General features: G+C 40.1%; 1 protein-coding gene across 1 annotated transcript in view; it reads right to left on the bottom strand.

Moving 5' to 3' along the window:
- Positions 1 to 188: 188 nt before the first annotated feature.
- The window catches only part of LOC102386082 (sodium/hydrogen exchanger 10-like), a 187,372-nt gene continuing 165,509 nt past the window's right edge, over positions 189 to 22,051 (bottom strand). Inside the window, exons 22-27 of the mRNA XM_006019214.3 lie at positions 16,336 to 16,506; positions 13,839 to 13,976; positions 11,579 to 11,764; positions 8,550 to 8,670; positions 6,603 to 6,664; positions 189 to 2,432 (exon numbers count right to left, since the gene is read on the bottom strand). Of these exons, the coding sequence (XP_006019276.1) occupies positions 2,382 to 2,432; positions 6,603 to 6,664; positions 8,550 to 8,670; positions 11,579 to 11,764; positions 13,839 to 13,976; positions 16,336 to 16,506 (729 nt within the window). The 3' untranslated portion in view covers positions 189 to 2,381. The remainder of the gene's footprint in view (positions 2,433 to 6,602; positions 6,665 to 8,549; positions 8,671 to 11,578; positions 11,765 to 13,838; positions 13,977 to 16,335; positions 16,507 to 22,051) is intronic.

Raw genomic sequence — 22,051 nt, 5'->3', positions numbered from 1 at the left:
AGGAGATGCACATGTCTGTGTAAAAAAAAAAAAAAAAAAGAGAGAAAAAAGCAGAAAGTGTATTGCAAGTGTGGCCACTGCTCTCAGAACAAAGCTCCCCCTTTCTCTTATGTATAAAAGGATGCTTCTATTTTGTTATCTGGTCAGAATGTTTCCAGGAGCCTTTCTAAAAAAGGATGAAATTCAGTGCGACATCTTCCTGGGTGGCTCTCCATCAAGCCAGTAGTGATCATGGGTCAGATCAAGAGGCACAGGCCAAGTGGGAGGTAAGCAAAATCCTCTTCCTGTTGCAGAAGTGGGGCTTCTTCAGACAGATGTTTTTGTGATAGGGCAGAGTGTTGGCTTCACTTACAACATATACTTTTAATTTGCTTCCCTGGCTTATGATGTGGCTCCCTGGGAACTCCAGAACGTAGCTAGAAGTTTCCCCCGTCTTCCTTCACTGGATGTTGCAAGTACTGAAAAAGAGATGGGGTTTCTCCCTTCCTGATTCCTCTAGCAGCATGGCAACCTAGCCTTTAATGGTCCATCACCTTTTGCCCTTCCTGTACACCTGCAGCATGAGGAACCTCTGACAGTTCTGCATAGAAGGCATTCTCTGAGTCGGCAGTGAATGCTAGTTAATTGTTACAGGAGTAGAATAATTGGAACCAAAAAAAAAAGGCAAATGCTCAACAAAAAAGAAACTGAACACTTGGAACCACTTTTCTTTTGTGTTCAAATGTGATCGTACTCCATCTTGCTGAGTCTGTGAAAAATTGTTTTTTGTAGTGGGCCTTCATCTTGGCCCCAAGTCTTAAGTCAGAAAAAGCGGTGTCTTAGCCAGCTTGCTGGGACTCCATCAAGATGGCATAGGTTCACACTTGGATGCTAAAGTACTACTTAGATGCTTAATAGGTAGTTAGGGTCTCACTACTAGGATCTTTGACCAAGTATTTGACACTTCTCAGTGGAGATAATGATGCATTGTTAAAGACCAACTTTGAAAAAAGGCCCAGAGAAATTATTCTCTTTAGAATGCCCAGATCCAATGATGGAGGGTAATTGTCACCCTGGGAGAAGAAAAGTATAACTGCAGATGTATGTTGCTTCCCCCTTTTCTTCATTTTCCCTCGTTCATGACACTAATCATGGGTTTGTCCTTCACTGTACCTTCAAAGGAGTCAAGTCCCAATGGGAAGAAGCTTTAAATAGACGGAGGTTAAACATTGTTTTATTGGTATCCGTGAAAACTGTGATATTGATGGAACATATTAAATCTGTTTGTAGTTCTGGAAGTCAGAGGAAACCGTTAATCTTTTATAAGGATTACAAAGAGACCAGTTAGGATAACACTGAAGCCTGGTTGTAGAGAAATTGAGGACTGTGCAGATTGTTACATACTTCTACTTTGAGTGCTGTCTTTTAATGGTGCAAAAAATGTTATGATTCTTAAACAAGTCCATGTCCTTAGGGTGAAACGTGCTTCTCAGTCAGATGCACGACACCAAAGATTTGGTTGCCAGGCTTATGAAATATTGTGATAGGTTTCTGTTCATATTGGTCTAAATAAATGCACAGCTAGTGGGAGAGGGGTGCTCTTCCCACAGCAGCTTGCAAATCCTCTGATTTGTGCAAGGATGGTTTGCATAGAAGTGAGCATTCTTACGCACGTGAAATGGAAGACTCTTGTGGAGGCCACAGCTATGTACTGATGCTTCAGACCATCTGGAGTTTGTTTCTTGTTTTTAAGAGTTGAAGTAAACTTATTATTTGTGCTTTTCAGTTTGCAGTTTGATTAACCCAAATGTATATACATTCAAACATTTTATGCTACTTGAACTGATCAACATTTTTCTGCAAGATAATTAGCTTGATCCAGGCAATTTTAATTACTATAGAAAATGCCATCTTGTAGGGAACCAATCCTGTAACTAACTCACTTACAGCTAAGGTATAGTGTGAGTTTGGGGACTAAAAAAAGGAGCTGAAAGTGCTTCATGTAAATGAAGCAGAGGTTCCGAAAATGTATTTATTGATATTAAAATTCTCTTGCAAGTTTTATTGCATTGTAAAGATCAAACAGATGAACATGTAATAAACCTTTCAAAGTTATACAGGAAGTAGGGGTGAAAAAGAAACAAATACTGATGCTTCAACTTTATCTGCTGCTATCTAAAGAGAAATAAAAAATTCTCTGAGGTTGTGTAGAACATCAATAGTTTTGAACAACTGGAGCATACTGGATTTCACAATACAATATGGAAATCAATTCTACAAAATCAGATTCTGTTTTTTGTTTTAGGGTATGAACATTTGTATATTTGCAACCTATTTCCTTCATGGCCTTCCTGCTGGGTTTGTCTTGCATCAGATGGCTGTGACCAGGAGGACGTCCGCCTTTACAAAATTGAGACAGCAATTGAGGACTGTACCCGATCTGTAGAAACTTCCTGTTTTGAGAAGAACAATTAAATGTTAAAAATGTATTTTTTGTTACTTTCTATTTATTTGATACGAATGAGGCATCTTACTACAGCTTGGACCAGATATAACTTTTAAGTAATGCTTCAGCCTGTACCTTTTGGTGCTGTCCAAAATAATCAAACAGTACCAATCAAAAGCCCCCAAATAAAACACTGCCCCTCCTTCCCTCCCAGTTCTTACAAAGAAACCAATTCAGTAGGCAGTCTAGTACCCAGCACTCTTGCCTCCCTGCCTCCTGGAAACCACTTATCTTAGCTGTTTGGTAAAACAAGTACAATTTAAAGTACATTCAGAAAGCTATTAACCAGAATAGTGTGTTTCTAATCTGAATTAAGTAACTTTTTCTCTTTAAATAAATCTGGCCAATAAATGGAAAAGCCTCGAATTCTCTCGTGCTCATGAAGAGAGTTCTTTCTTCAAGTTGTCGCAGTGTTCCTGGTGACTAACCATATTGTGAACTAGTTTTGAATTTGCTTTAGTTGTGTAAAAATTGTTGACTCTGTATAGTAAGGAGAAAAGCATTTACTCACCAGTAACTGAATTGCCCTAATATAGTACTAGCACAGATTCAGAATTCCTCTATTGTGACTAAGTCATAGTTGTAAAGCCCGTAAGGAGATGGTAAGGCTCTTAACCCATCTGTGGAAGGGCACTTAAAAAGTCTATCCCAACAAAAGTAATCAAGGAATTGTATTCAAGGTTGTTTTGGGACTGTCTTGAGTTCCAGTTATGCTTGCTGCCTAGCTTGGACTGTGCAAATGTAGAAACACTGCATCAACAAAACTCTTTACTGCCAGGGAAACAGAATTGCAGGACTTAAAAGTTCAAGCCCCCTTTTTCCCTGTTGTATGAGCCATACTCATGGGAAGATGAATAATGTTAGCAGTTAAAGGTCAGTTGCTAATCAGCCTCCAAATTACCTCCACTTACATGTTGCAGTGCTTAAAGTGTTGGTACCTTGCCTTAAGTAGAGTGATCCAATTCAACAGCTTCCTGTGCTGCGGAGGTCCAAGTTTCTTTTCAGGGCAGGCTATATAATCTAGTTCAGGGGTGTCCAACTTGGTGGGCCACATATAAACTGTGTGACTTTTCACTGACTTGTTCCAGACCTTGCGGTGGGGTGGGGGGCATCAGGGAGCCATAGCAGTTAACACAGCTGTTGCTTAACACGGGCACTGAAACATCCCCCCAACAGGACTGTCAGATTTTGGTGCAGGGCCCTGCGTCTAAATTCATGACCCTTCTAGGAGCCCTGTGAGCCAAATCCAGTTTATGGCTTGTATGTTTTACACACTGGTCTAATCACTTAGCAAGGAGATGCCTACTAGCCATAAGGATGCCCTAGAGGTAGGGATTTAGGGTTTAGGAATCTGATTCAGAGCTACAGAGGGTTTGTTGCTCTCATGTCAGGATACAGATTACTTGGGGAAAGACTCCTCCCTGAACCATAACACTTATAGTATTTTGAAGAACAGTACTCTGCCACCTCATTCACTCTTGAACATGTGAGGTGTCTTCCAAAGTCTGCCTTTTCACTGAAGAAAAGAAGCAAGGGGACCGGGACTCAACAGTAATCCCTGAGGATGTGGGAGTCTTTGGTCCCACTCTGCTGCCAGGACTGCTTATATTAGTCAATTCTTATAACCCTGGCAGCAATAATTGTAACCTCCCAGGGGATTTTAAGTGCCTGTCAGCACAACTCTATATTGCATTGTTGTTTAAGTGGAAGTTTGGCACCTTGCTGTACCCAGGTGCTCTACTTGTATAATTTCTGGGCATGTGCAGAAGCTCTAGAGAACTTTACAGTCTGAAATAGGGGTACTCGATGCTTGGTGTCCACATGTGCTGGGCCAATTTGAATTCTCTTCCAGGGTCTGAAAATGAAAAGATCAGCTATGGCTGTACTAAGGACTTCAGCTATAGCTTTGGTCCACACTTATGTATAATTCATAGGACTTGAGAACAGGTTGGCATGTTCAGATACTATTTCAGATCATTTTGGGGATTGTGACTCAAATTTAAATCACAAGTGCTATCTTTAAATTCCAGAGGCTATCTTTGGACAGACCTGGAAGTGTCCATAGGATCTGGAAATGCATGCATACAGAACCCTTTCCTTCTTCAAGAGCTAAACAAGAGGTGCAGTTTTTCTGATTCCTTTTATTGGTCCAACTGTATAGTTGGGAGAGCTATTAGGTAAGCTTTCAGGCATCATGTGCCCTTCCTCCGAGCTAAAGAAATGTATTTTGAAGGTAATCTAATAAATGACATAGTTTAGCCCACAGAAGGATCCTTATTGCACCGGTTACTCCATGGTAATGGAGACTTAGTTGTCAATATAAGATGTCATCGCCTAGTCTTAGAATTGCTTTGAGTGCATTCACCATCTCATTTTTCAATTTTTTTTGAAGGACAAGGACACCCCTGGCAAAGCAAATGGAAATTTTGTCTCCTTTTCATCAAAACAGGAAGAAAATGCAATTCTGCTATACAGAGAATGGGCATGAGTTTCACAAGGAGAAAAGCTAGCAGTCAGAACTCTCTTTCCGATTTGCCAGAGTTCCTTTTCTTTGAAGGTTCTCGTTGATACTTTGTTTCACTACATGTTATCATGAGAGAACATAACTGAACAATCAAATTAACGAACACCGTGCAATCATGATTCGTAGATTGAAAGGTCTGAAGTGACTATTAGGATCATCCAGTCTAACCTCCCGTATAACTTGGTAGGACTTCCTTGAATAGACTGCTGTTCACACTAAAGACTTACTGGGAGCAAGGTATTGTGACCAGATGATGCAACACTGAACATGGCTAGTGCATGTCCATATTATCTCATCATGAACTGTCTTGCGTGAGCTACTGAGCTCTTCATGGTTGATTTTTCACCCTGAAAATATATACTGAAAACCTCTCATTACTCAGAAAGGGGGTGACGTCAGTAGTTACGCACTTCTAGACCCAGAAGTCAGAAAAGAATCAGTAAACAGGTGCACAGCAAATGAGTGTTGTTCAAACATTTTTGGCAAGCTTAAATTTTATTTTTGATTTTGAAAAACCTTTTAAAGAAATCACAATCCAGTCACCACTGTTATGGTGTAGTCTGAATGATTCTGCAGTTAACTCTTCAGTTATTTCCAGTGGTAGCACATTCACCAGGATTTTTGGCTACTTCAGCTTTGAACCCAAATCAGTTACTTGCGTGTTTTGAATATTGCCTATCTTTTGTTGATGTGTTCTAAATATTTCTTATACTGTGCTCCTCCTTGCGGTATATGTAACTTCCAGTAGTGTACTAAGCAACTTGTCTAACATGTCACATGTTTTTTGTTTTCTTATCTTCCGCTTTGGAGTATTTGCAGTCATTGAATTTGTATGGTTAAAGGGGATATTAAGAGTTGGTCTGGTCCAGCCTCCTGAAAAATATAGAGAATGCTACTCCTAAAACTTTCTCGTCCAATGCTTATCCAGCTTGCTTTAGAAAACCTCCAATAAAGGAAATGCACTGTTTTTCTAGGCAGCCTACTGTTCTAACAGTAATAAAGTGCTTCTGATAGCTAATCTAAACCTACTTTGTTGCAATTCTAAAACCATTGCTTTGTGCAGGAAATATATTATTTATATGGGAGCTTTTTAAAATTCTATTTTGTTTTTGTGTGCGTTACGTTGGAGAACACAGGGTTGAAGAAACAAACCTGGGACTTGAAGTTGAAGACAGTGATCTTTGATCCCTGGTTCCCTGTAAAGTTAATTTCATAGTCTTGGACTGGCCTCAGATTGGTTGTCACCCCTACACACAAGCTCCACTCTTGTAGTGCTCCATTTTGTTGGAGGAGAATTGTGGTCAATCCCGATCTTCATCTTGCAAGTACTATCAGGCAGCCTTTTTTGGCTCAAGGCAGAAAGCATCTTGAAGACAGGCCTAGGAATTTTATTCAAATAGCAGTATAGATGGTAGAGGAGAGATAAGAGCTAATCATAACCTGAAGCTGTCTGCTGTAACATTTTTGTACCAGATAGCATTTCCTAAGCATTCAGTGCTTCCTGGAACTTTAATGCTGTTCCCCGTTACTGTGGGGTAATGTGCATAAATTGAAAGTGTCTTGTTGCTAGATAGCCTTAGATGTTAAACTTACTGATTCTGAGTCTTCTGGAATCTGCTGTTCGTTGTCTGTTTTTATACTACTTCCAACAGTGGCTGTAGATGCAATGAAATACTTTATTAGCTATAGTATACTAAAAGCTTAACCACTTGAATTCATTTGGCCTAAAATATTATTTTTGCCGTAGAAGGGAAGGGTAATAATCCTTGTTTCCATTATAAAAAGTTTTCCTATCCTTTTTTTTTTTTTTAAAGCATTATCACCTCTATGGTATTAACAACAAGTTTAGAATTTGACAAGGGGTATGGACAGTCTTAGAATTAGGGGGAGACTGTCTGGGCTTCAGTTTTTGTTAAATTCAACCAAATTTTAACTAAAATAAATTCCTACTTTCACGTGTGGTTTGCGTAGTACTGTTTTCACTTGTGTGTCCTGCCAAAAGCTCCAGTGCTTTATTACACGCTGCATGCACCAATGCCTGGCATCTTTATTTCACACAGCGGTGAAGATATACCTTGGGCAAATGTCTCATGCCCCACTGAAAGATGAGAGCTGTATGTAGAACCCAGATCTTCAATATGGCAGACAAACACCTCCGCCACATAGTCATGTTGGGTTTCAGAACATTGTGGCTTTACCACTGAAAACACAGAACTACTTACTGCATATATAACATATTGTTCTTTGGTTTTCATGCTTATTCTGCTAGTGGCTGCTTCTCAGAAGATAACACTGGATGTTATTAGTTAATGAAGACAAGGTTCCTTGGGTGGATCTGATATCTTTTATTAGACCAACCCAAATAGTTGGAAAATAATTATTAAGCAAGCTTTCGGGTTCAAAAACCCTTCACCAGGCTAAGGAAGTTTCAGCAGTTGGTGTGTGCTCTTCCTAGATGGAATGAAAAGTAAAGAAGCAGGGGCTGGGCTGGTCTGCATGCAAGACAGGTAGTCAGTGAAAATGTAGACTGAGTCGTCAATGGATGAGAGACAGGCAGGGTGGGGGATGAAAGTGGAGAGATACCTGGGGAGTCAGATGTCAGGCAGGTTATAATGTGTCATAAATCCAGTGCCTATATTTAGTCCATGATTTTTAGTATCCAGGAGGTTGATGAAATGGAGACAAGCCTATGAACTCCCGTCCTCCCCCCGCCCCCTGTCTCTCATCCATGGACTCCTCAGTCTACATTTTCACTGACTGCCTGTCTTGCATGTAGACCAGCCCAGCTGCTGGCTTCTTTACTTTTCATTCCATCCAGGAAGAGCACACACCAACTGCTGAAACTTCCTTAGCCTGACGAAGGGTTTTTGAACCCGAAAGCTTGCTTAATAATTATTTTCCAACTATTTGGGTTGGTCTAATAAAAGAGATCATATCCACCCAAGGAACCTTGTCTGCCTATGTCCTTAAACCAACATGGCTACAACCTACACACCTGTAATTAGTAAATGAATGCATTTAATCCTTAAACTCAAGTGGTCATTTCTACTGTAGTGTTGAAGGCTTAGATTTAAAACCTGTTGTAAAGGCATATGTAATTTATGGATTCCCATCACTGAATTTTTCTCATTCTTTTTAGAAAGGAAAGATGAGATTAATCAGTTTAAAAGAAAAAAAAGATTACAAAGCAATGCACTGAAAGGTTAGGCATTGCCAGAATACAGGTCACACAATAAAAGGAATGGAATAGGGGAAAGGCAGCTGGCAGGCAGAAGAGACTTGCCTCATACAATGTGCATTAAAATATCACTAAGTTTATGCTTTGCTGAGTCCAGTATTTTGTCTGACAAGCATGTAGGAATAGACGGAGTTTAAGTATACATAACTTTAATACTTTTTCTCTCTGGCTAACACTCGAACAGTTTTGTTTTGGATTATATTCTATTCTCAATTCCTGTGCTATCTAAAATTGTTGTTAATGATTAAGTGCTGAATTCCATACATCTTAATAATTCCATGAATGAAATTTTTTTTCCTCACCCCGTCTACGAATATATGAATGATACTGGCAGATGCTACTACATCTTCTACTGCTCCTCTTCTTCACACTGGCAGTAGTCCGAACAATCAGAAGTTTTGTTACTGCAGCTGTGCCTTGTACCTAAAACAAAATGTTGACAAAGCCAAAAGCTGTTATAGCCCATCACTACAGTGTTTCTATACAACCTACTTCACGTACCACACTTCTGTCTTATGGCAGCCTGTCTTCATGCTTTTCTTGGTACGTACTACTTCTAGTGCATTTTGGCATGTGTTTTGCACTCATCAGGTCTGTGTAGTTGCTTACTCTTCAGATTACCTGGATCATTTTTATAAGTGAGGTGATTCAACATAAGTATTATCTAAAGTAGCCACATATTTCTCTCTGGGATCAGTGTGATAGTTCCAGTTTTATATTCCCACTAGCCAAGTGCCAGTCAAGAATGATGGGGAGAGGGGGGCACTGGGATGGAGCGCCCCATGCTGCCACTATTCTGCCTCTAGCAGGGACCGGGGCTGCTGGCCTCGGCTCCCCCACCCTCTGTCCGGTCCTCAGCGCAGCTTCAGAATCATGGCGGTGCTCCCCCATGCTTGGCACACTCGGATTGGCTGTTTCCGTCAGTCAGAGTGCAACTAAAGCATTATGGACAGACAGAATTAAGCTTTTATAATTATTACCATATTTCCCCAAATCTAAGACCACTATGAATTTAAGGCAACCCCCAATTGATTCTATATATGGACAATTTTATAAATCTGTTATTTTCCAGGTAGAGAATTTAATTATTGGATGGTTGCCTTGAAATCTGTCTTTCCCCTCCTTCCCACTCTCCCCACCTCCACTTCTATAGCAGGGAAAGCAGCAGCAGGGGGACAGGTGGCTGTGGGGGGCGGGGCAGCCTCCTTGCCTTCTGTGCACATGCTCTCTCCCTACCTCTCCTGATACCTACAATCCCTGGTCCCCCTCACTGACAGACATGGCCCTGGCTCTATTCCCAAATCATGGAGCACATGGAAGCATGGCCCCTGCCCAGCCATGCAGCAGCATCCCAGGTCAGAGCTGTGCTGCTGCTGATTGGCCAGGCAGGGGATGGACTGGTGGAGGCAGAGGCTGCAGAGGGCAGGCAGAGATAGAAGCAGGCAGTTGCTGCAGTTCTGACTTTGGCCTATACAGGGGTGAGGGGGGTGTCTTGGATTTGAATATATACAGCAGCTATAATAAAGCCATAAAAGTGTTCAAATATTTTATGCATACAGACTTATAATGCAGTTAAATATTGATTGGCATATCTCCATTAGCTCTAAACTCACATTATACAACTAAGCATTTAGGCTTGTAAACTTCTTGAACCCAATAGGTATCTTAAGCTTCCTAGGGGTTTTTTCCCTTATCCTTAACCCACCATGACTTTGAACCCGCTTCTCATCAGGCTTTCTTCATTTCTACTGTCTGGGCTCATGTCTCATTGTTTGTTTGGTTACCTTGAGCTACATGCTCCCTAATTCCAGCTCTCCATACTCTCCAATTCCCTTTTTTATTTTTCCTCTGTGCAGACTATTTAGAAACTGAAGGAAAAACTATAGACCTTAGTAGAACCACCAAACATTTGCTTGCAGGTTTTGTGAGCATCTAAAGTTCAAGAGGATGCAAAACCATTAGGAGTAGGAATCAACATGCAAAGTTTGAGGAAAAAGGGGGAGTGGTGGCTGAGGAGTGATGGGAACCTACCTTTGAATAGTAAAATATATTTTATATAATTCTTTTAGACAGTTTTTAAATATTTTTTGTAAAATAGTATACATTTATATACATTAAATAGTATTTAAATAACTTTTTAGGCTTAATTTTAAATTTGCTTCATTATATTCATAATTATACAGAGTAAAACTGCAAAAAGTCAGATGAAAAACTGGAGTGCTACTCAAACGCAGTCCTACAAAGGTAAATGGTAAAAAAAAATAATTAAAAATTCCACATTTATGTCAAATTGTACTACCACCAATCAACAATTTATAATGAGCATAATGAGTAAAGTTATCCATTGTACTTGTAAGCAAGTACTAAGAATAATCTCAGCTTTGCCAGGGCAATACATTAAAAGTCTTCACTCGTGTAAAAATATTTGAAATCCAAAAAACAAATGCACAGGAATATTTTATTTTTAGTTCTACAGACATTCTGCAACTGTCCATACAAAAAAAGACAGACTTCTATTAAATAAATGAATTTAAAGCCAAGATTAAAAGACTACCTTAGCTTTAGTATGGCAACTTCCTGTCCATTTAGAATGCTTACTGTATTGAAAAATAGCAAATGAGATATAGATAACAAATAAAGAGATCTCTTGTTTGTTATATATTTATATCTAGAGAGAGAGATCTTTGAGATTTATTTGTAAGAATAAATGGTTTTTAAAATAAGGTCATAGTTGCAGACATAAGTGACAAAGAATTGAAAATTGTAGGATAACTTCATAATAGATGCAGAGTTAAGGATATTTGAGTTGACCATAAGTAGTGGATCACATGCTAAAGGGGACCACAGGTATTACCTCTGCTTTTATTTCTGCTATGTGAGTTGTGGATTTATGGGTTTCCTTTTTAAATATTTGGGTTAGTTATACCTGAGCTATCTTAATTGTTGCACAATGTAGTGTGTATTGAAAATTCATACATTATTCATTGCTGTTGCATAAGTGAAGCTGTAACAACACCATGCTTACAAGTGCGCTATGAATTTTCAATTAACAGGGATGTTAATTTCCTCTGAATTTTGTAGAAGAATTTGGCATAGTAATTTCTAGTTTGTAAATTGTTCATATAAAAACCATTATAAACAAAGCATTCTAATAAGTGTCTGTTTAAACAGTTGTCTTACACTGTCCCCTTCACTTCAAAGGAGGAATATTGCCACTTGTTTCCAAGAATTGAAAATATCTTACAGCACTTCTGTTGCCTCTGGCACTCTGATTTATTTTTATTGAGGGTTCCATAGTCTGTGGATCTCTTGTTATAAAAATTGTTTTTACCTGGTGGCAAGTTTTTGGTAAAATGCAGGGTGCAAAATAGGGTTGTAGCACTTGACAGTCTTGGACACTTCCATGTACAAGAATAACATCTTCCATGTTTTCATCATAAATATCACATTTGCTGTGAGTTGGTACATCCCTCACATAAATATTAGGAAACTTTGTACACATCTTGTAAGACCAGTCCTACAAAAAGGAGGTATGTAAGTTGTATTTTTTTTCGTAATAAAGTACATTTTACCTGTATGACAAAAAAGTCTTGTACTTTACTCTTCTGTGCCTAGGACTGCTATGTCCAAAACTAAGTATACTATATAGGAGGAAAACTGTATATTTGAATAGTTGTAGCTATGTAGTTATAAAGGATTAATTCTGAGTAGCTGTAAACAAGGAATCTATCTATAGATAAAATTGTCAGTGCAACCAATATGCACAGATGGAGACTTAGCTCTTCCTTTGGCTGTTGTAAAAAGAAATCAACAGTTACAAGAATGCCCACACCTTTCATTCTGAAAGTCTCAGCCTATAATTACCTATAATTTAGACCAGTGATTCTCAACCATGATGCCTTGAGATCCTTTCAAGGGTGACCTGGGGTGCCACGGAATATTCGTACCATTAGGTGTGCAAACATGAGTCGCAAGAACCCAGAGACAAACCCAGAGATTTCAAGTAGGAATCGAATCGCATTCTGACCTCTTGTGGTTTTTGAGTTTTTTGCAATAGTTTTCACTTGTTTATTAAGAACAAAAAGAAAGAGCAATTCTTCTAACAGCTGGCATTTTCCGAGGGGTGCCTTAAATCTAATGAGGGGATGCCTTCAGTTTAAAACAGTTGAGAACCACTGATTTAGACAAATCTTAAGAACAAGTTCTACTAACATAATAATGCAAAGACCATTTTGGCCAGAAAGAGGAGGAGATGCTATCGTACAGAGGGCTGTCATACTTGCCTGGCACCCAGACTGGATCCAGACCACAGAGCTCTTTGTGGACTAGATCTGGACGTGTCTCCAGCACTAGGGTTTACAACAATAGCATTATCTGCCATGGGTGCCTGACACAGGTGACTGGTGCCTCTTGAAGGAGTGGGGGGGCGCATGCCCCCCTAACACAAGTCAGTGACGGGGGGGTCCCCCGGCGGCTGATCTTGCTGACCGGGGGGGGGAGGGAAGGACCACCCCCATGGCTGCTTTCAGTCACTTCTGGAAGCAGCACAACTGCTTTTGTTGGCGGCCCCTCCCTGGACAGCACTCGCGGGGGGGGATGGTGCATGTGCACCCCCTACGTGTCACCACTGGTGCCTGAGCTTCTGTGTTGCTTCAGGGAGCTATGGGGATTAACACAGCTGTCGCTTGCCCTGCTGCCAAATTCACAACCCCTTCAGGAGCCCTGTGGGCTGGAAGACATAGCTCCAAGGGACACTCCTGCTATAGTACTATACTAGTTTTAGTTTACTCATTCTATAGACAAGACTGGTTACCACCAAATCTGTGTCAGAGATCTTTCTCCTGACTTTTTCTTCAGCTCCAGCACAACATATTCCTGGCCACAAGCTCAGTTTATCCTTCTGAGTCCTTCAGGTTCAGCAAAAAGATCTGATAGCACTGCAAGAGCTTTGCTCCCTCAGTATTAACCCAACAGTCCAGCTCCAAAGAAGCAGCATCACTGAAGCCCTTGCAGTTAGCATTTACTCCCGTGATGCATTAAATGGAGAAACCAGAGTGAGAAAACAGAATATTATAAGCTAGTGCTACATATTTTCAAACACAACACCTTTAGCTTGCCCACTCCCTAGGCACATCTACATGAGATGCTGACTGCGCAGTAGCCTGATACTACTCTGCAGTAGCGTCACATGGCAAAAACCATGCCAAGACGCTACTGCACAGTAGTATTAAGCTATTGTGCAGTAGCATCACGTAAAAGGCATTCACTGGCGCTACTGCGCAGTAACTCTTTTCCATGCATTTATTTAGGACTTGCTTATACACGTACTAAATAAATGCAGTAACCACTGCACAGTAGTGTCTCATGTAGACATGCCCCCTTTGCACTAATCTGTTGCCCATCACAGAATCTGTTTTAGTCACAGATCTGGCCAAATGGAATGACACTGCTGCTAAGATGCCTGAATGCCCCTTCTGTGCAGAAGAGGGAGACTTACAGGCAGAGGGTCACTTGCTTATGAAGGATGCTGCAATCCGAATAGATTTAAACTGAATATATGTTTGTCATTATAGCAATAGTTATTTGTTTACCTGATAAGCAAGGTTTTCCTTGAAAGTTTTAATAGTGATATCAAGAGCAAGTTTTAACCATATTTTATATTCCAGCGAAGGGCATTCCAGAAATTTATCAAAAGCTTCAAATAAGTCATCCATTGATATAAAACAGGTCTGAAATAAAATAGAATGAGTAAATTCACTGCTACAAGTGGCACAGTTTCCCTTGCCCAGCATCCCTCTTAAAAAAAAAAAAAAAAAATCACACAGAAAGGTAATAAATTCAGTTCTATAAACTAGCATTTATCTGAAAATAACTACTAATTATTCGAATTGTTTGTTCTTTGGGGATAAGCTTCTTCTGTTTGATTGTACCTGTCTGTAAAACATTTAGCTTACAAGTGGTGTTATAAAATTAATGAATGTTAATATATATAAATAATTAGTTAATGCAATCCATTTGAAGGAAGATGATTATGTAAAGGATTATGATGTAAAGTGCACTCAGATACTACAGTGATGGATGTCTTACAGATCCTCTCTAATGACCAAATGAAAGCAATGATTTTTAGACAAGAACAGTTAAAGCAGTTTCTGGTTTATACTAATTGACAATAATGAATATTTTCAACAAAAAAGTGACAAGCAAATAACTGTATTGATATTAGGAAGAGAGAAAGTTATAAACATTTTGGATCACTGACTTTCAAAACAGCTTCTAACATTTAACTGAATGTTTCCATTACACTTGAAGGACAGTTATCAGAGAAACCTGTTTAGAAACCACCTTTTATTCCATGTTTATACAGCGGACCAACTAATGTTAGCCAAGACATTCAACAAAATCCATCAAATGAGATCTGGTGTTTCTTCCCACAATTGATAATGGCTCTTGTCAGTTGCCAAGGCTATAGCCATTACAGCAGACAAAGATGTACTGCAAAATGGTCAATGTAAAGTAGGGCTCCTCTTCTAGCCTCTTGATTGATCAGCAGTTCTTTCACCTGAGTAATACTAACCAACACATGTTTTATCTAGATTTATACTTCCGCAGGTTGGAAAGTAATGCAGTCTTTGTAACTCTACAGTGTTAACTTATTCCATTCATTTTAGATAGATAAGAATTAGGCTATTATAAAAACAATTCAGTAGTAGCTTTGACAAAAATTGGTTTTATATCCTCATTTTATTTCAAGGAGGCATACTTACTTGGAATATTTCAATAACAACTAAATACAGGAAATGGTTTTATTTTGCCTACAACAGATACCACTTTAAGGCCACATCTACACTGCTGACTGTGCAGTTGTGCCACCAAACAGCCTTTTTGTGATGCTGACTGTGCAGTAGCCTAAGACTACTGTGCAGTAGCGTTGTGTCCCACTTTCTGCCACACAGTGCTACTGCGCAGTAGTCATAGGCTACTAAGCAGTCAGCATCTTGTGTAGACGTGGCCTAAGAGTACAACTCACTACTCTTTAGCCTTATGTTAATTTAGGACAGTGGTGACCAACCTTTTGGCAGATGTGCCTACCTGAGTATCAATCAATCCTTGTTCTCCAACTCCTGCCTACAATCCACCACTTAACTTGGGAGTCATGTGCTATACACAGCAGCTGTCTGTGCCACAGATTTGCCACCCCTGATTTAGGGGGTATTTGTGTACTATGGTACCTACTACAGTTTACCTCAAACAGGAAGAAGTATACATTCTAGACGACGGCAGATAAAACCTTTGAGAGATCTGATAGAAATGATGATACCCTACACAGACAAGTTTATAGACATGATGTCATATTGAGCCCTTTCAGAAATTCCCCATAACATTGGCCTATGTATGCCAATAATTTTCACTACCATTCTGTATACAGAATTTAATCTGAATTATTTAAAATGTTTGATTAATTATCATATGAATTAGTTCAATGATATAAAATACTCTGGCTCTCAGATGCAGACTGCTTCAGAGTACTAAGATGTACATCTATGGACCATAAACTGTAAAAGGATGTATAATTTGAAAAATTATGAATATAATCTTTAAAGTTATAGCAATACAGAGTGATACAGAGTACATCTTACACAGACAAAATAGTGGGTGGTTAATTGTGCAATTTCAAGCTTCTCTTAACAGTTCATAAATTTTAATTCCCTAGGTTATTCTGGAATAAGATGGAAAGCAACATTCCAAAACATGAATATGTTTAGCAAGACACTATCAGACATAGGGTATATACCTGTATTATATACCCTATGATGCCCATATGAAAAATCTCCTCAGGAAATCTACAAAAGAACCCCTTTCTACATCATTAGCTAAGCAGTTGTGAAAATCAGGCTACTAAGTAGAGTCTAATTAGAGAAAAGCAGCTTAGTAAAAATTAGGCCTTTCATTCTAGAACATAGCTATGGCCAAATTTTTTAAGTCAATGGAAGCTCTGAAATATTTGGGTCTAAATCTCTTCATAATCATTATGTAAAAAATCCTGAACAGAAAGTCATTATAATCCAAGTAAAATTAATGTTCTCCAACCTGAACAGCAGTTTCACAAGTAACAGTGTATTCCATTTCATGCTTAGTTAGGCAGTTCAGTTCTCCTATTATTGCTCCACTGACCAAGTAGTCTGTAAATGGCATTCTTGTAGGATATCTTGGCTCATAGATATCTCTATCAATTCCATACCGAGGACTGGCACCATAAAGCTATTAAACAGTACAAGAAAAGAAAAACACAAAACAGAACGCTCACAATGAAAAAATATAATGAAGCAACAGTAAGACAAATAGTCTAAGAATTAAACATTTATTATTGCACACCAACAGTGTCATCCCAGCAGAAGTCGGAAGGATGTCAGAAGTAGGATGGACACCTACATTTGTCCATATCATCAGGAAAGCAAGTGGAAAGTGAAAGCTGGAAGGTTTTTATTTTTCTCTAGGGCTGGCATCACAATGCAGGTCAACATTTCTAATATTACAGCCTAGAAATAGCATTTAGAAAAACATCACTAGTCCCCTTCCCTGAGGCACAAGCCACTCTGGCCTAGGGTAGCCAGCAGCTCAGCTTTGGCCTTGCCCTCAGCCCAGAATCAGGGATGCAGCAGCCACCTGCCCCAGCCAGTATTCGAATCCAAGATGAGACTTGGGGGGGTGGGGGTGGAGGGGACCCTCATCTTGGATTCGAGTAAATACAGTACAAGTCACAAAAGCCTAAGTCCTATCTAATGCAAGAGCATAACTGCTCTCAACTAGAGATGGAAGAAACTGAAATGGCTGGTATATTCCACCTCTTGCTCTCCCCTTATTCCTTTGTTTGAAGACACAAAACAACAGGCATAAGACTATCCCAACACGCATGACTTTCTAGGTGTTTCCACCAATCTAAAAATGCAACACTGATGCATTCTGGGAAAGTATAGAATCGCAGAGGCCAGCTGAAGAAGAATCAGGGTTTGGGTTCAAGATAAGCAGTAGTAGTAATGGTAAAACATACTAGCTGCACCATCAGAAACAACCTTTGCTTTTTTAACACCAATTTAAAATGTACATTTGTTGGGAAATATTTTAATTACTCTTGTTCAAAACCACACCTCACATTCATAACACTCAACTAAGGAAGTACAAGTTGGCTGAATGGACTGTAAGGTGGAGAGAAAACTGGTGGATCATTGGGCTCAGAGGGTAGTAGTCAATGGCTCGATGTCTGGTTGGCAGCTGGTATCAAGTGGAGTGTCCCTGGGGGTTGGTCCTAGGGCTGGTTTTGTTCAGTGTCTTCATCAATGACCTGAAAGATGGGATGGAGTGCACCCTCAGCAAGCTTGCAGAAGACACCAAACTGGAGGGAATACGGGATATGCTGGAGGGTAGGGCTATGATTCAGAGACGTCAGCAAATTGGAGGACTGGACTAGAAGAAATCTCAAGGTTCAATAAGGAGAAGTGCAAAGCCCTGCATTTAAGACAATCCCATGCACCAGGACCAGCTGGGGATTGACTAGATAAGCAGCAGCAGCTCTGCAGAAAAGGACCTGGGGGTTACAGTGGACAACAGGCTGAATATGAGCTGACAATATGCCCTTGTTGCAAAGAAGGCTAACAACATACTGGACTGCATTAGGAGGAGTGTTGCCAGCAGTTTGAGGGAAATGATTATTCCCCTCTATTTGGCACTGGTGAGGCCATGACTGGAGTACTGTGTCCAGTTTTGGGCCCCCCCACTAAAAGGATGTAGACAAGTTGGAAAGAGTCCAGAGGAGGGCAGGGAAAATGGCTAGAGGACTTTTGAGAAGAGGCTGAGGGAAATGGGCTTATGTAGTCTGGAGAAGAGAAAACTAAGAGGGAGATTTAATGGCAACCTTCAGCTACCTGAAGGGGAGCTCCAAAGTGGATTGATCTAAACTGTTTTCAGTGGTGGCAGGTAACAGAACAAGGAGCAATGGTCTTAGTTCATATTTCCTCTTGTGAGTTTTGTTATATCTGAATGAAAAACACTCGCTACTTTTATGAGCTACGTATACGTCACATTAAAAAGCTGAGTTATTTCAGTCACCTATTTTTCATCTCTCCTATTTGAATTTATACTAAAAATAAAATGTATTATTTACAAAGAAAGCAGATTGCTAAGGATATCATGCAAAAGCTAAAAATATTTGTTTCCCTGAAGACTAGTTTCTCCTGGATTTCAAAAACAAATATCAAAAGAACAAATTCCCACGAAGCGGAACTTTTTGACCCGTTTCTTTTACCATAAAATGCCACCTGTTAAATAAATCCATTAGCAATCTACATCCTGTATAACAGGCAAATTGGATATAGAGACTTTAATTAATTCAAAATAGTGGTAACTCAGATTCATTAAATACACTTAAATACAAATGCTTATGTCAGAATAAAGTAGGTGATATGGATTCTTTTTGAGTATCGTGCTCTCTGCTTCAGATGTTTGAAAAAGAAAACCAGCTTTCATATACAGTAGATGATTAAAAGAACCTTTGTTAGAGTAATATAGGAAAGCACACCAATGCAGACAACAGACAAATGATTTAAAACAGATGTGAAATTCCCTCTATGTAGAAAATTATAGGCACTGGTGATGACATTAGATGCATATGACTAATCACAGTTAATGCTTGCTGTTGCCAATTAGCCTTATTAGCACAAGCAATTTGAGCACAGGATGACATTACTTTAATTACTGTAAGCAGCTTGTTCATTTATTGAGTAGGGTGCATTTGGAAAAAGGTTACTCTATCCGCAAATTAATCATAACCCTCTTTATTAATAGAAATTCTGAAAAAAATGAGGAAAAAAAGACTTCACTAAGCACAGAGAAAATGTATGTGATGAAAGTCTGACAGTAATTTTAGTATTATTTTACTATAATTTTATTTTTTCTGCCAAAGTGAACAAAAGCTATTGTGTGCTTTTTACCTGAAAGCTGTAGGAGCAAGAGACAAAATTACCGGCATTAGAGTTAAGCCTAGACATTATGACCATTAGAGGGTAGCAATGCAAAAAATCCTGTGAAGATGTATAGCAAAAATGAGCCTGCAGCTATCTAGAGAGAAAAAAATACTAAAGGAGTCAGAACTTATTTGTTGCTGTCTCATGAAATATAGATTTGTTTGTCAATCTATGGCACAAGTATTTATTTTTAATATAAATTTATATATGGGTATGAGGTAACCAGTCTAATCATAATCTTAATCACTTTCAAAGCCTATATTCATAAATTTATTTCCAAAGTGCAAAAAGATGCATTGTTCAATTGTTACTCAAATATTAAATTATGCGAAAAATAGCTGACTCATTGAGCCAGTTTCATTGACACCACTACAGTGATTCATATCCAAGTTGCTTCAGGAATGTCAGTATTATTTTCAACATTTTAGAATTTAAATATGTTTTTTCTTAAATGATTATTTCTTGGAGATCTCTACCAACTATTTATTTTACATTTGGAATTTTAGAATTTATAAAAAACAAACTCAAAAACAAAATCAAAAACACACTTCAAGCCTACCTTTCCTCCTACTTTAATTCCGGAGATTACTTAAATAAGATAATAGAATCAAAGGCTCTGTTCTCTTTATTCGAGTTATTTTTATATAGCATAACTGCAATTCTGCAGAAGTTTTTTTGCTTAAGCCTTCTTTGCAGTTTGCCAAAGGCATCTACTGATAAAGAAAAGTGTGGGTCTTGAGATATGCATTAAGGACAAGAAGTATCGTCAGAGATGGCTCTAATGTCTCAGCATTATTTACCTGCTGGGCATGTCCCCACATGCAGGGACACGCATTTGCCACAGCACGAGGCCTCCATTCGCTCCAGCACATGCCCCTAGAGCATACACCACAGTTTTGCAGTGGTTTTTTTTGACACTGGGAGTTCCCAGTATCAAATTTTAGTGCCACACTGCATAGTTGCAGGCACACCTTGTGCAGGTTGCACTGCCTCAAAGTTTTGAGGTGCCTCAAGCCGTATGTGCACGCTCATCTGGATGTCCCTGCTCTCTCCAAATGTTTCTGATGTTATACCCAGAATCTTTCTTTGGGATGTCCTTAGTGTAAAAGAATAAACACATTTTTTTCTGATTGTCTTCAGGACATGGCTCTTTCCTATGCATTAAAACCAGCAATAATCAGTCATTTACAGTGCGCTCACTGATTCTCTGAGGCTTTGTTTACAGACTTCTGCTGAAAATAGCTATGTTAGTCAGAAGTTGTGAAAAGGTATGATCTTAGACCAATAATAGTGGTGCGGGCAGAAGTCCATATCGCGGATGCATTTATATTAAGAAAATTATGCTTTTAACATGGTCTGGTTAACCTATGTGGAAGAGAGGATGGGTTTTTCTGTAACAGGACACCTGCAACTTTGCTGGCATAGCTGTATAAACACTAGGAACCCTTTGCTGCTATAATATATGGGTGTTCCTATATTAATACAACACTCCTAGTGAAGCTATGACCCTAGAATGGCTACGTTCCCAGCTGAATAGGGTCTTGCTTTAATCCTCTTCTAGATAATTTATAAAGGTATGGACAGGTATAACAATTGTACCTTTCCTTTCTTGTGTCCTTGTGTGACAAGATATTTAGCAGATTTCACAGATTAACTAGTATTTAACAGGGCTGTGCTGTGAGCACTTCTGCTATGGTCTCAAATGTGCAACCTGTCTATTGACTGTGCACCTTAGCACCCGCCAGTGGCGACACGTAGAGGGTGCACGTGCACCCCCTGAGAGCGCCAGTGCAACCTCTGATCAGCTGCGCTTGCTGCTTAGGCAATGGGCAGGGGGGGCAGGTGGGAGCACCAGTGCCCCCCCTGTAAGCGCCAGCTGATAGCTGCGGCTGCTCCCAGAAGCAGCCGCAGCCACTCCCGGAAGCAGCTGCAGCAATTAGCCACAGCGATCGGCCACAGGGAAATCCCACTGGGTAGTGAGATCTGCCATGAGGGGACACCCCCCCCCGGTAGCAAGATTGATCGTGGGGGGGGGCACGTGCCCCCCCTAAGGTGGCACCAGTTGCCCATGGCGCCCGCACCACCCCAACAATTGTACCAATATCAAAAGATACCAATATAAACTGCTATGATGACTGTTATGTCTGTATTCTCTTGTACACCAAAACCATTGCAACTTTCCAGCCTCCATAATCCTCCCTCTTCCATCAATTTTCAATTATGGTTCGACTTGCTGCAATACCAGGAGATATAAGTCATTAATCAGAAGTCCTAGCCTTCATTTCTGTGCCATCATGTGGGTTGTATAAGCAAAGCATCACAACAATCTATGTTTTTACATTAGGCATCTATATTGGTACACAGCAGTGCATTAAAGGATAGAGGAAGTGCAAAGTGATATTACAAAAGGAGGGTGTCCCAGGGACACTGGGGTTAGAAGGGTACCCCGGGGCCGGACCAGGGGGGGAGTAACCACCTACTTACCCCACACAGAGGCCGGAGTGAGTAGGGACACGCGCGCAGGGAGACCGCCAGCACGGTTTGTGAGCCGCACTTATATCCAGCTGGGGCCGGGCGACGCCAGCGGGAGACGCCGCCCGGCTGAGATAAAAGGCGGCCCCGGAAGCAGGGCCGGAGGGGAGGCGGGGGAAGCCCGCAGGGAACCCCGAGAGCAGAACCCGTGCCAGCAGGGCACATGCATCTGGCCCGACGGGGTCAACCGAGGCAGCGGAGCTGACTGCAGCGGCTGCCGCGAGAGCGGCCGGGGTAACAGCGGGGGGGGGGGG

This window comes from Alligator sinensis, unplaced genomic scaffold, assembly GCF_000455745.1.
Source record: "Alligator sinensis unplaced genomic scaffold, ASM45574v1 scaffold907_1, whole genome shotgun sequence".
Lineage (NCBI taxonomy): Eukaryota > Metazoa > Chordata > Crocodylia > Alligatoridae > Alligator > Alligator sinensis.
The sequence above is the reverse complement of the archived record's forward strand: the minus strand, read 5'-3'. Positions and strand labels throughout refer to the sequence as shown.